General features: G+C 36.2%; 1 protein-coding gene and 1 pseudogene across 5 annotated transcripts in view; one reads left to right on the top strand and one right to left on the bottom strand.

Annotated features, from left to right (window-relative positions):
* MYO5A (myosin VA) overlaps nucleotides 1-12029 on the top strand; it is a 192451-nt gene that overhangs the window by 69101 nt on the left and 111321 nt on the right. For all 5 annotated transcript variants that reach the window (XM_029950496.1, XM_029950494.1, XM_029950497.1 and 2 more), the window contains exons 3-4: nucleotides 1047-1218; nucleotides 3065-3209. In XM_029950496.1, coding sequence (XP_029806356.1) covers nucleotides 1047-1218; nucleotides 3065-3209 — 317 coding nt within the window. The remainder of the gene's footprint in view (nucleotides 1-1046; nucleotides 1219-3064; nucleotides 3210-12029) is intronic.
* On the bottom strand, nucleotides 5611-5844 carry LOC115303072 (annotated as a pseudogene).

Below are 12029 nucleotides of genomic sequence, written 5' to 3'. Positions count from 1 at the left end.
TACATAGCCAGAGTGACTTTTATGTATTGGAGAGAGCAGTGCAAGGACCACTGAGTTTGGGGAAGGACATTATATCCTAATAGACAGGCAGGGAGAGGTTGAGGGGCAGGTTGTATATTCCTTTCCATTTAGCATGATTCATTCCAACCTATTTTGATTATTTGACCTCTGTATCTCTGCAATGTTAAGAAAAGTGGCTTTTTACAAAACCAGCTAGTCCTTCTCTACAATTAAATTACATTTTTTCCTTTTTACTTGTCATATATTATTTGCCCTTAATACATAAGTGATTATGTATGAATCACTTACATTGAGTGATAATTTCCATACTTGGCTTTGCCATAAACCCATATTTTCCTTGGATTTAAACTGAGTAGTACTTCTAAACTTTTGGAGCCAATCTCTTCCTTAAAACTCAAGTGAAAACTGTGAACTATAATTCCAAAAAACAATACACATATGTATATGTATTTACACATATGCACAGTTACAGCTAATTTCAGGAGATTCTTGGACCTCTCAGAGTTCAGGGGTTCCCAGGTACTTACTACATGCCGTGCATTGCCTCATTTAATTTTTATCACACCCCTGTGAACTATTTCTATTATGCACTGCAAATGAAAGACTAAGATTAAATAACATACCCAAGGCCACAAAAGAAGTAACTACCAGTTTCAAGATTTGAAGCTGGGATGACCTGACTCCGGAGATAAGCTCTTGACTACTCTTTATTGCCTATTCACTTATCACTGGTGAAGAGAAAGAGAGAAAAAGAAAGGTTATTTAAAGATTAAAGACTTCTGGTTCAGTAAAGGGTAAAAAACAGTCTAGGCTTCTCAACCTATATTAGCAAAAATTATTAATACAAGTTAATACATCTAGTGAAAAAGAAGAGTCTCCATTTCCGCCATTTTCTATGGTTTTGGGGAATGTGCCAGGAAAACAATGCATTTAATAGTTGAGAAGCAAATCAGGAATAGGGAATAAGCAAAATGCTTGAACTTGTTTCACTTTGATTGCCATTGCTCTATCTTATGCGTTTTCAGGATTTGGAATATCGTCTAGATCCAAAGACTAAGGAACTGCCTCACTTAAGAAACCCTGACATACTTGTGGGTGAAAATGACCTCACAGCCCTCAGCTATCTTCATGAGCCTGCTGTGCTCCACAATCTCAGAGTCCGCTTTATTGACTCTAAACTTATTTATACATATTGTGGTAAGTGTGCCTTGCTGAGTGTGCCCTGAACTCTTCCCTGTAATGGACATAGACAGGGAAATATTGTGCATGGGGACAGAAGGCTGTAGTTGGATTTCCTCCTAAAGAGAGAATCACTTGAGTTATCAAAAAAGATTTACCAGTGTTCATTAGCTCGTTTTGTGCTGAATAAGCTCTTTTGTGAATTACATAATTTTGCTAAAAAAAAAAAAAAGCTCGGCTGGGCCCATCTTCTGGATTTTCTTCCTGCCAAATAAATTATTTGCCAAATTCACTGACAGTTTACCAGTTATTTTCATCTCTTACAAAACTGCTATATGAAGAGTAGATGTCCAGACTTATCTTTGGAACAGCTTCAGATTTAGTGTTCTCTTGTTCTCAGTTCAGGACTGACAACTATTCTTGCTTGATCTGTTTGTCTGGTCCTGTGCTCACTGCACTGTTAGCTGCCAGTGGCCCAGTTCAGGATTCTTCTTTCTCTTAGAAATTAAGCACATGTACATTTGGGTTCTTCCCCCCTTTCCTTCTTTTGTCTCTCTATTTTTTTCTTAACTTTTATTTTCTCCCTTATCCCTGGCTCTTTTCTCTACTGACTTCTTATCTTTTTTACACTAATTATTCTTCCCCGACCTCAGATCTGGGATTTCATTCATTTTCTTCTAAGTCTGTTTGCTTGGTGTAACCAACTTAGCACTTGTCATTTCTTCCTTGCTCTCCTGCTTTGGACAGGGACAACTATCTTGTCTTTTTAAAGGAATTTATATCTTTTGTGTCCTTAATACTAACTCTTTTTCTTCTCTTTAACTAAATATTTCTGATTCTCAATTTTCATTCTCCATTTATTTTTTTTTTTGTATGTATGTTACCTTCTCAGTAAAGCCTTACAAGCCCACCTTTTCTAAATCATAAACCCCTTTTCCCCTTCCAAATTTCCATCTTCTTTCTCTGTTTAATTTTTCTCCTTTTTCCTTTTTCCTGTCTAACCAGTGATATTTATTTTTTCCTAACTTAATTGTCTGAGTTTCCTACTAGAATGTAAGGTCCCTGATGATAAAGACTTGTTCTTGTTTGCTGTTATAAACCTAGCATTCAGAAAAGACTTGAGACATACTTAGAACTGAATAAATATTTGTTGAATGAAGGGCTTCATTAATTTAAAATACACTTACTATAAAATTTAAGCAAATATATAAACAAGGTATTTAAAAATGAAAAATAATTACATGTAATTCACTACTGAAAGATAACCAGTATGTTGACATCGTATATGTGTGTATATGTGTGTGAGTATAAATAGATATGTAATTAGAATTAGTCTGTAGATAGCTTTGTGTCATGTTTTTCTATGATTTTTAATATTCTTTAGAAACATGATTTGTAGTGGTAGCCCAAATGTTTACCATGCCTGTCATGGATGTAAGAAGATATTTAGTCAGTCTTCCTTTATTATATAGTGTGTTTCTGCTTTTCACTCTTGTGAATAATATTATGATAAAATCTTTATGAAAAAAAAACCCTTTGCTTAAATCTCTGATTATTTCATTTGGATAAATTTCTAAAAATGTAATTTTCGATTTAAATATTATGAAAATATTGAAAGTTCTTTTAACATTGCTATAGTTTTTATCTTTAATAACCTAGGCCAGTTTTTAAGTGATGTTTTAGTTAGGTCTGTGTGTAATGAGTTCAGAGACAAAGCCTGTGATTTATTTTGATCTTTAACAATTTGCTAGTTTAAGATTAATTGAAGTTGAAATTTGTGTTAACTGTGATTCTCACTTTACCAAGCTTGATATGTCCATCAGTACATCACTGACTTCTTTTGCTTTTTTTGCCCCTCCTCCAGGTATAGTCCTAGTAGCTATAAACCCTTACGAACAGCTGCCTATTTACGGAGAAGATATTATTAATGCGTATAGTGGCCAGAATATGGGGGATATGGATCCGCATATCTTTGCAGTAGCTGAAGAAGCTTACAAGCAAATGGCCAGGTTGGTGGAAGCTCTGTTTATTTTTTCATGACTCTTACTAGATGTGATAATTTCTTCCTTGCTGACTCACAGATATTTTAAAATACAGTGAAGAGCAACTGATAAATTATTATTAAATAAACAGCCTTGACTATTTCAGATGGCTGTATTATTATTAAAATAACTTCCTGTTTATAAGATACAGTTTAAAAAATTTTTTTTGATGTTTTAAATTTATTTTTGAGAGACAGAGAGAGACAGCACAAGCAGGGGAGGGTCAGAGAGAGGGAGATACAGAGTCTGAGCAGGCTCCAGTCTCTGAGCTAGCTGTCAGCACAGAGCCAGCCGCAGGGCTCAAACCTACAAACCCTGAGATCATGACCTGAGCCAAAGCCAGATGCTTAACCAACTGAGACACCCAGGTGCCCCGTAAATACAGTTTTTGAAAACTGACTTTGAGGAGTGCCTGGGTGGCCCAGTTGGTGAAAGTTCCAACTCTTGGTTTTGGCTCAGGTCATGATCTCGTGGTTCGTGAGTTCGAGCCCTGTATCAGGCTTCACGCTGATAGTGCATAGCCTGCTTGGTATTCTCTCTCCCTCTCTCTCTGCCTTTTTCCCGCTCTGTCTCTCAAAATAAATAAATAAACTTAAAAAAGAAAAAACTGCCTTTGGAATCTCCTCATGACCCTGTGACTATGTGCAAAGACAGATACTATATTTACAGATGAGTGCATCAAGGGTTAGTGGTAATAGGTGATGTGCTCACTGTCATTCAGCTAATGAGTTGTAGAACAGAAATAAAAGGGCTAAGAACAAGAAGAAATCTGTCTGTATTTTTGAGAATTAAATCTAAAGGAAACTATGAACTTAATGTTAGTATTATGTTCTAGTGTCCACTGATTCTGAACAACATCTGTAAAATGTCTTTGATGTTAATCATGGAACCCGAGCACTATGACAGTAGAAAGCCAGAGGAAAAAGCTTCTTTCAGGACTAGATTATACTCTTAATAATGTGATATAATACAAAACTATGAATGTATAGAATCATATATATTCAATTCGTATCTCCAGTCTTCAGGTAAGAACCAGCATCTATCCTCCAGCAGTTTATGAAGTGGAGAAAAAAATTAATACTAGAGAGGTTTTGTTTTCTCCTTTCCAAATGGGGAGAGTGTTTGCACATAATTGGACCAGCATATGAAAGAATTTTAGAATTATTTCATTGACAGAGACCATAGAAGTCATTATACCCTTTTATTAATAAAATGTTATTATTTTTAATAATAGCTATTTAGTACTCTCTTTGGAAGGTACTGTTTAATTGCCTTCCATTTTGTTAAGTAATTTTATCCTCACAGCAACCTTCTGAAGTTGGTATTATTATTAATCTTCAAAATACAAATGAGAAAATTTAAGCAATAAGAAGTTATTTAACTTTCCTAAGGCCACATAACTAGGAAGACTAGCTTTCAAGTTTCATTAGTCTAACACTATGAAATATTATCATATTAAATATAAAATATCTAAATATAATTTTGTACTGCATTACATGCTGTATTATACCAGATATTGTTATAAAATAGGAATTAGTGTCAAAAGTGTAAGAAATGTTATTTTTTTAAGCTTTTAAATTCTATTTATCAGCATAATTTTCCCTAAAATTAGAAAAGCCCTCCAATATTTGATTTGTATAGTCCTGGAGCATTGCACTGCAAGTTGGCACTGCGCAAGTACAGCCAGAGAACTCTCAGGCAGAGAGGGAATTGCATGGAGTGCTAGGCCCTGAAAATTATCTCTAAAAATGTTATATTGCTCATAGAGAATTATATGACCTCTTTAAAATACTACTCTGAAAAATCCTAATATGAACGTCTGGTTCTTAGCATCTTTGTCACAGGAAATCCAAGATTAGTGTTAGATTTGTATGAATATTTCTGGCTTTTCAACCCTAGATTTACTTTGGTTTCCTACCATTTCTTCCTTTTCCCCTGTGACTCAGCTAGTCAGTGTTATTTCTTTACTGCAGGTTTCCTGGTTTCTTTTCCTTTTACTCAATTTTGTTTTTTAGGCAGTTTTAAAATGCACTTCAGTTATGATATTTTTTTCACCATTTATAAATATATTTATAAATCTGTACACAGAAAATGTGCTACCATAGCTAAATAGACCATGTCTCTTAGGCATATAGTTGGAGATAGATATTTCAGGATCCTTTCTTGGTATTTTTTCCTCACCAAGTGACAATGTGGTGTCATTACCGGATGTGAATCCTGGAGTTTCACATTTCCAGTACTCCTAGAGGCCCCTTAAATCTTCAGGGAAGGTATGGTCACTTGTTCAGTAGACCTTTACTGAACACCATCCAGACACTGTCCTCAGTGTAGGGAACACAACAGCAAACAAATGAGACAAAATAGACAAAACTTCTTACCCTTATGAAGTGAGGGAGAAGATAGTTTTTTCACATACTAATAAGTGCTATCCTGGAAAATAAAGTTAGGAAAGTAGGTAAGGAAAGCCAGGTGGGCCAGAAGGCATATGTACTAGGGTCAGGGAAAGCCTCATTGTAAAGCTACCTCTCCATTTTTTTCCATTTAGCAATAATCGCGCCTTGGATAAACCTCATTGGCTACAATACTGCCACTGTGCAAAGCTCCATTTTTTTCCCAAACTTAAAAAAACCTTAAACTTACAAAAAGATTCGAAAAATAATACACAGAGGTACCATATACTCTATATCCAGTTTCCTCAAATGTTAACATGTTATATAACCATAGTAAATAATTGAAACTGGGAAATTCACATTGTTATAATACTGTTAAGTAATCTAAAAAACTTGTACACCCTTCATCATTCCCCTCCAGTGCCCTTTTTCTGGTCTAGGATTAAATCTAGAATCATATGTTGTACCTTGTTCTATCTCCTTGGGCTCCTCCAATCTAGAACCATCCATTAGTTCTCTTTTCTTTGATGATTAATTAGGCTCCAAGGATACAACAGTAGAACAATTATGCATAATAGACTCCAAAAATTCTTCCCCTCCTGCAAGTTTAAGTTTTTTTCCTGGTTGAGTAATTGAGGCTAGCCATGCATTTTAGACAGGCGTATCACAGAAGTGGTGTGCCCTTCATCATACAGAGGAGATACAATTCCTGGGGATGTTAACTTTGATCACTTTGTTAAGGCAGTATCTACCAGATTTCTCTATTATAATTACTATTTTATTTTTTTAAATGTTTTTAAACGTTTATTTTTGAGAGAGAGACAGCACAGGCAAGGGAGGAGCAGAGAGAGAGGGAGACACAGAATCCAAAGCAGGCTCCGGGCTCTGAGCTGTCAGCACAGTGCCCAAGGTGGGGCTCGAACTCACAAACCATGAGATCATGACCTGAGCCAAGGTTGGACACTTAACCAACTGAGCCACCCAGGCGCCCCTATAATTACTACTTTAAACTTTGAAATTAATAAGTATATTATGGGGAAATACTTTGAGACCATGTCAATATCCTGTTTTTCATCATATTTTCGCTTACTAATTTCAACATCCGTTGATGATTGTTGACTGCAACAGTTATTACTGTGGTGCTGATCAAGTGGTCATTTGCTATTTTCTACTCTAAGGAAGAGCTATTCTTTCCCGCCCATTTATTTAGTATTTATTTTTTATTTGTATCAGTATAGACTCATGCGTATTTATTTTATCTATGGATTATTCTCTGTTACTATCACTATTTTGTTCAGATTATATCAGATTTTATTCAAACTCTATCAGATTTATTTTGTTCAAACCTTGGAGCTCTTTTTAAATGTCCTTTCAACAGTCCTTTATTATATTTTGATCATTTTCTTACTTTCTAGCACCATGTGGCTCATTTTCTGATTTTCTAACCCCAACCCTAGAATCAGCTATTTAATTTCTTCAGGGAGCGCCGGTTTCTTTTTGGGGGGAATGGTACATAGAAACCAATCTCTCTGCTAGGAGTGCTTATTGCTACTGAGGCATCGTCTTTAAGCCCAGTTCACAGAACTAGGAAATAAAGGTTTTCCTATAGCCTTACCACTCAAGTCCAATTCATTTTGTCTTTAGCCTTATGGAATATAAAGTACTGATTTCCAAAGTTACTTAGGTTGGTTTTTTATATTACCCACTTTATTAGTTTATTCAACCACTTTCCCATATTTGGTCATTTAGATTGTTTTCAACATTTTGCAGTTATAAACAATGCTGTAATAACTGTGTACACATGTATTTCTGTATTTCTGGAAATGTAGCTTCAGGTAGGTTGCTAAAAGTGGCATTCCTAGGTCAAAAGGTGGGTGTAAATGTAGTTTTGTAGGTATTGCCACATTCTCTCTAGAAAGGTTATCCTGATTTGTCTTTCTGCCAAAGATGTTCAAGAATCCCTGCTTCCTCATTGCCTCATCAACAAAAAATCTGTAGTTTTTCTTTGTAGTTCACTATCCAATGGTATCTTAATATTGTTTTCATTTGTATTTCTTTAAATATGAGTGAGTTTGAACTTTTCATATGTTTAAAAGCCATTTTATTGTGTTTGTTTTTTTTGTTTATGCAGTGAACTGTCCATATATATCTTTTCCGTTTTTCTGGTGTGTTTAGTCCTTTATCCTCAATTTTAAGAGTTAAAAAAATACATTAGGGATATTAGCTCTTTGTGGTAGATGTCCTCGCTCTATTTATATATCTATATCTTTTGATTTTCTTTGCACTGTTTTTTTCATGCAAATTATCGATCTTTTATTTTATTACTCTAGATTTTGAGTTAGTGTTATAAACCTTTCCCTAGGGGTGCCTGGGTGGTTCAGCCAGTTAAGTGTCCAACTCTTGATTTTGGCTCAGGTCACGATCTCATGATTCGTGGGTTCGAACCTTACATCAGGCTCTTGCTGACACTGAGGATCCTGCTTGGGATTCTTTCTCCTTCTCTCTCCTCTCTCTGCCCCCACTTTCTCTCTTTCTGTCAAAATAAATAAATAAACTTAAAAAATAAACACCTTTCCTATACCAGGGTAAAAGAGGAATTTATCTGTATTTTCTTCTCATCTTTGTATAGTTTTATAATGTATTTTTAGGTTCCTGATCCCATTGAAGTTTATTCTTTTGTATGATATGAGATAGGGATCTAAATTTATCTTTTTTCCAAATGGCTGCCTAGTTATCCCAGAATCACTTATTAAGAAACCTCTTTTGCCCCACTTATTTCAGATGCCACTTACCATATCCTAGGTTTTCTCATGTTTTAGGGTCAATATCTTGGCTCTGTTCTTTACACCTCCCTTTATTTATGCCCCATTACCATACTGTTTGTTGTTGTTTTTAATGTTTATTTTTGAGGGAGTGAGAGGGAGAGAGAGAGAGTGCACAGAGGATGTGAAGCAGGCTCTGTGCTGACAGCAGAGAGCCTGAAGTGGGGTTCAAACTCATGAACCACAAGCCAAAGTTGGACACTTTAACAGACTGAGCCACCAAGGTGTTCCCTTACACCATTTTAATTATAGTGGCTTTATAGTATTTTTTAAATGTTTGGTCCCATTAAACCCTCTCATAGTTTGTCTTTTTCATGATTTTCCTAGGTATCTTTAGGTGTTTGGTTTTCCATAGAGACTTTGATATCAGCCTACCTAACTCCATGAAAAATTAAGCTCTTTTGAGTAATAACACGAAGGGAAGAGGGTCCCTGCATGGCTCAGTTGGTTAAGCGTCTGACTCTTGATTTTGGCTCAGACCATGATCTCATGGTTTGTGAGTTCAAGTACTGTGTCAGGCCCTGTGCTGACAGCTCAGAGCCTGGAGCCTGCTTGGGATTCTTTCTCTCCTCCCTCTGCCCCTTCCCCATTCATGTCCTCTGTCTCTCTCAAAGCAAATAAATAAAACTTAAAAAATGAAGGAAAGGAGAAAGCAAATCATTCACATATCTGGAGAAGAATATTCCAAGCAGAGAGATTATCAAGTACAAAGACCCTACCAGGAGGTGTGGGCTATCAGAGCAAATTTGACTTCTCTGAGTGTGGGTTTTGAGCAGAGGAATGGCCTGATCTTGCAGCTATGATAAAATTGACCATAGATTGCTGCCAAAAATGCATATCCTAAATCAGGAAGAAACACCAGAAAAATGAAAAATGAGGAGCATTGTACAAAATAACTATAGATATTCTTCAAAATTAAGATTTAAAAAAGCCCAAAAAAGACTGAGGAACCATTTAGGTTAAAGGTGATGAACAAAACATGCAATTAAGTACACTGAATATTCTGAATTGAATCTGTAATGATGGGGGAAGCAAGGTAAACTGTTGAGAACTTTGCTGGATGGTTGATAAAATTGGAATGTTGACTGTGAGATAAATAATACTACTATGTCAGTGTTAAATTTCTTCATTTTGATTACTATAGATACATAAAATCATGTCACTGTTCTTAAGAAATACAGTACTCTAAATTATGTAGGAATCATCATGTCTGTAACCTACCCTTGAATATTTCAGAAAATATAAAAGAAATAGAGAGGTTAATAAAACAAATAAGCAAAACCTAAACATTTGGTAAACATTTGTTATGGGAGTTCATTTTACTAGTTTTGTAATTTTCTATGAGTTTGAAATTAGTAGGAAAAAAAAGTTTGTAATCATATCAAAACCAGTTAGAAAACAAAAGCAAAAATTAAAAGGACAGTTGGTAGTAGGACAAGGGTAGAATCCAGGAGACGAGTTAGGAGGTTTTTATATTGATCCAATTAAGAAATAGTGATAATCCAGTGAAGCGTATATTAATGGAGATGGTAAAAGTGGATGGATGGATTCTGGATGTATTTTTAAGATAGAATGATCAAAGGCTTGCTTATGTGAAGGTATGAAAGAAAAAGAGGAGTCAGGGATGGAGGCAGGGTATTTGGTCTGAGCACCCAAAAGGTGGGAGTTGCCATTTACTGAGATGGAGGAGATTGAAGGAAGAGCAGATTTTGTGCACAGGGTGGAAGGGAGGGAGGAGGAGCGGTTGGAGTTTCATTTTAGGTATCTGTCCTCAAAGCAAAATTGATACAAAAGATTCTTCCCCCGTAGGCATATGTCCAATGACAATAGCAATAACCAGGATCCTTGACTCAGGACTCCCTTCAAGCTCTTACACAGAGCAGTGCCCTCACAGAACAGCTTCATAGACAAACCTCTTACCTTTAATAGACCCATTGACTGACATAGGAGATGTGCAAATGTTGGTAGGCTGCTGTATCTGTTTTTCTTCTCATGTTCTTGTTTTCCCATTCTTGCCAGTCTTTTCTCATGCTGGCGCTGATTGCTCTTAGGTAACTAAATGACAGTATATTTTCCTTAACACAGAAGTTTTTTTTCTTTTATTTCCTTAAAATCAGGTAATATTGATTAATTTGTTTTTTTCCTTTCTGTTGTAAAAGGTAAATAAACTTTTTTGACTAAGTTTCATTTATAGGTTTTCTTTTTTTTTTTCATTTTTTATGTCTTTATTATTTTATTTTGAGAGACAGATACAGAGAGCGAGCAGGGGAAGGGCAGAGAGAGGGAGACACAGAATCTGAAGCAGGCTCCAGGCTCTGAGCTGTTGGCACAGAGCTCGATATGGGGCTCAAACCCACAGACTGTGAGATCATGACCTGAGCTGAAGTCAGAAGCTTAACCGACTGAGCCACCTAGGCACCCATGTAGGTTTTCTTTTTTAAGAAAATAATTTGAGAGAGCGAGCGAGCGAGCGAGCAAGCATGCAATGGGGTGGGAAGTTGAGGGGGGAGGGTGGGTCAGAGGCAGAAAGAACAGGAAAAAGAGGATCCAAAGCAGGTTTTGCACTTGTGAGCGCAGAGCCAAATTCGGAGCTCAAACTCACGAACTGAGATGATGAACTCCCAAACTGAGGTCGGACACTTAACCGACTGAACCACCCAGGCACCCCTGGGTTTTCTTGAAATAAATTAGTTTATCTGCATTACCTTGGTATAATGAAAAAGATCTCTGTACTAATCACACATGCATCAATAAATAACTATGTGAGGTTAAACCTCCTCATCGCCTTTGTCTCAGTTTTATTACCTATAAAATGGAGCAATTTCACTGGATGGTTTACCTTGACACTTAGAGTATTCTATGGTATGCATTTGTCACCTTTTTGTTTCATGGAGACGAATACATAAGCATTTTGCTCTTTCTAGTGGAGAGCAGACTATGGTAAGGAGTTGTGCAGTAAAGCAGGAGGAGCATGGTATAGACTTTCTTCGTGGAAACCAGAACATGTGGTATGTGACATGCACAGAGCTCTGTTCTAAACTTGGATAAGCCATCTAACCTCTCTGTGTTATTTTCCCCAACAAGGAAAAAACATAGTACCTGTTGTGCTTATTTCAAAGGTAAAAATTGTATAGGATGATAAACATAAAATCGCTTTGAATAGCATAACATAGTCTTAATGAATCACTATGTTGTACACCTGAAACTAATGTAACATTTTGTCAACTATGCTTCAATTAAAAAATTTAAAAATATAGATTTTAAAAAATACTAAGTATTTAAATGTAGGCCATTGTTATCATCAGTCTTCATCATTATGAAGTCTTATGGCTGTATTCTCTTTTCATCCAATTTAGCCTCTCATCTGGTTTTATTCTTTAGAAAACTTTTTTTAAAATTTTATTTTTAGTTTTTGAGAGAAAGCGATCATCTGTCTGAATGCATGCAGGGAAGGGGAAGAGAGAGAGAGGTGTGAGGGGAGGGAATCCCAACCAGGCGCCATGCCCAGCGTGGAGCCCAACGTGGGGCTTGATCTCATGACCATGAAACACATCCTGAGCTGAAATCCCAAGTCA

The sequence above is a fragment of the Suricata suricatta genome, chromosome 9, assembly GCF_006229205.1.
Source record: "Suricata suricatta isolate VVHF042 chromosome 9, meerkat_22Aug2017_6uvM2_HiC, whole genome shotgun sequence".
Classification (NCBI taxonomy): Eukaryota; Metazoa; Chordata; class Mammalia; order Carnivora; family Herpestidae; genus Suricata; species Suricata suricatta.
Note: the sequence above shows the minus strand (reverse complement) of the source record. Positions and strands in the feature narration are given on the sequence as shown.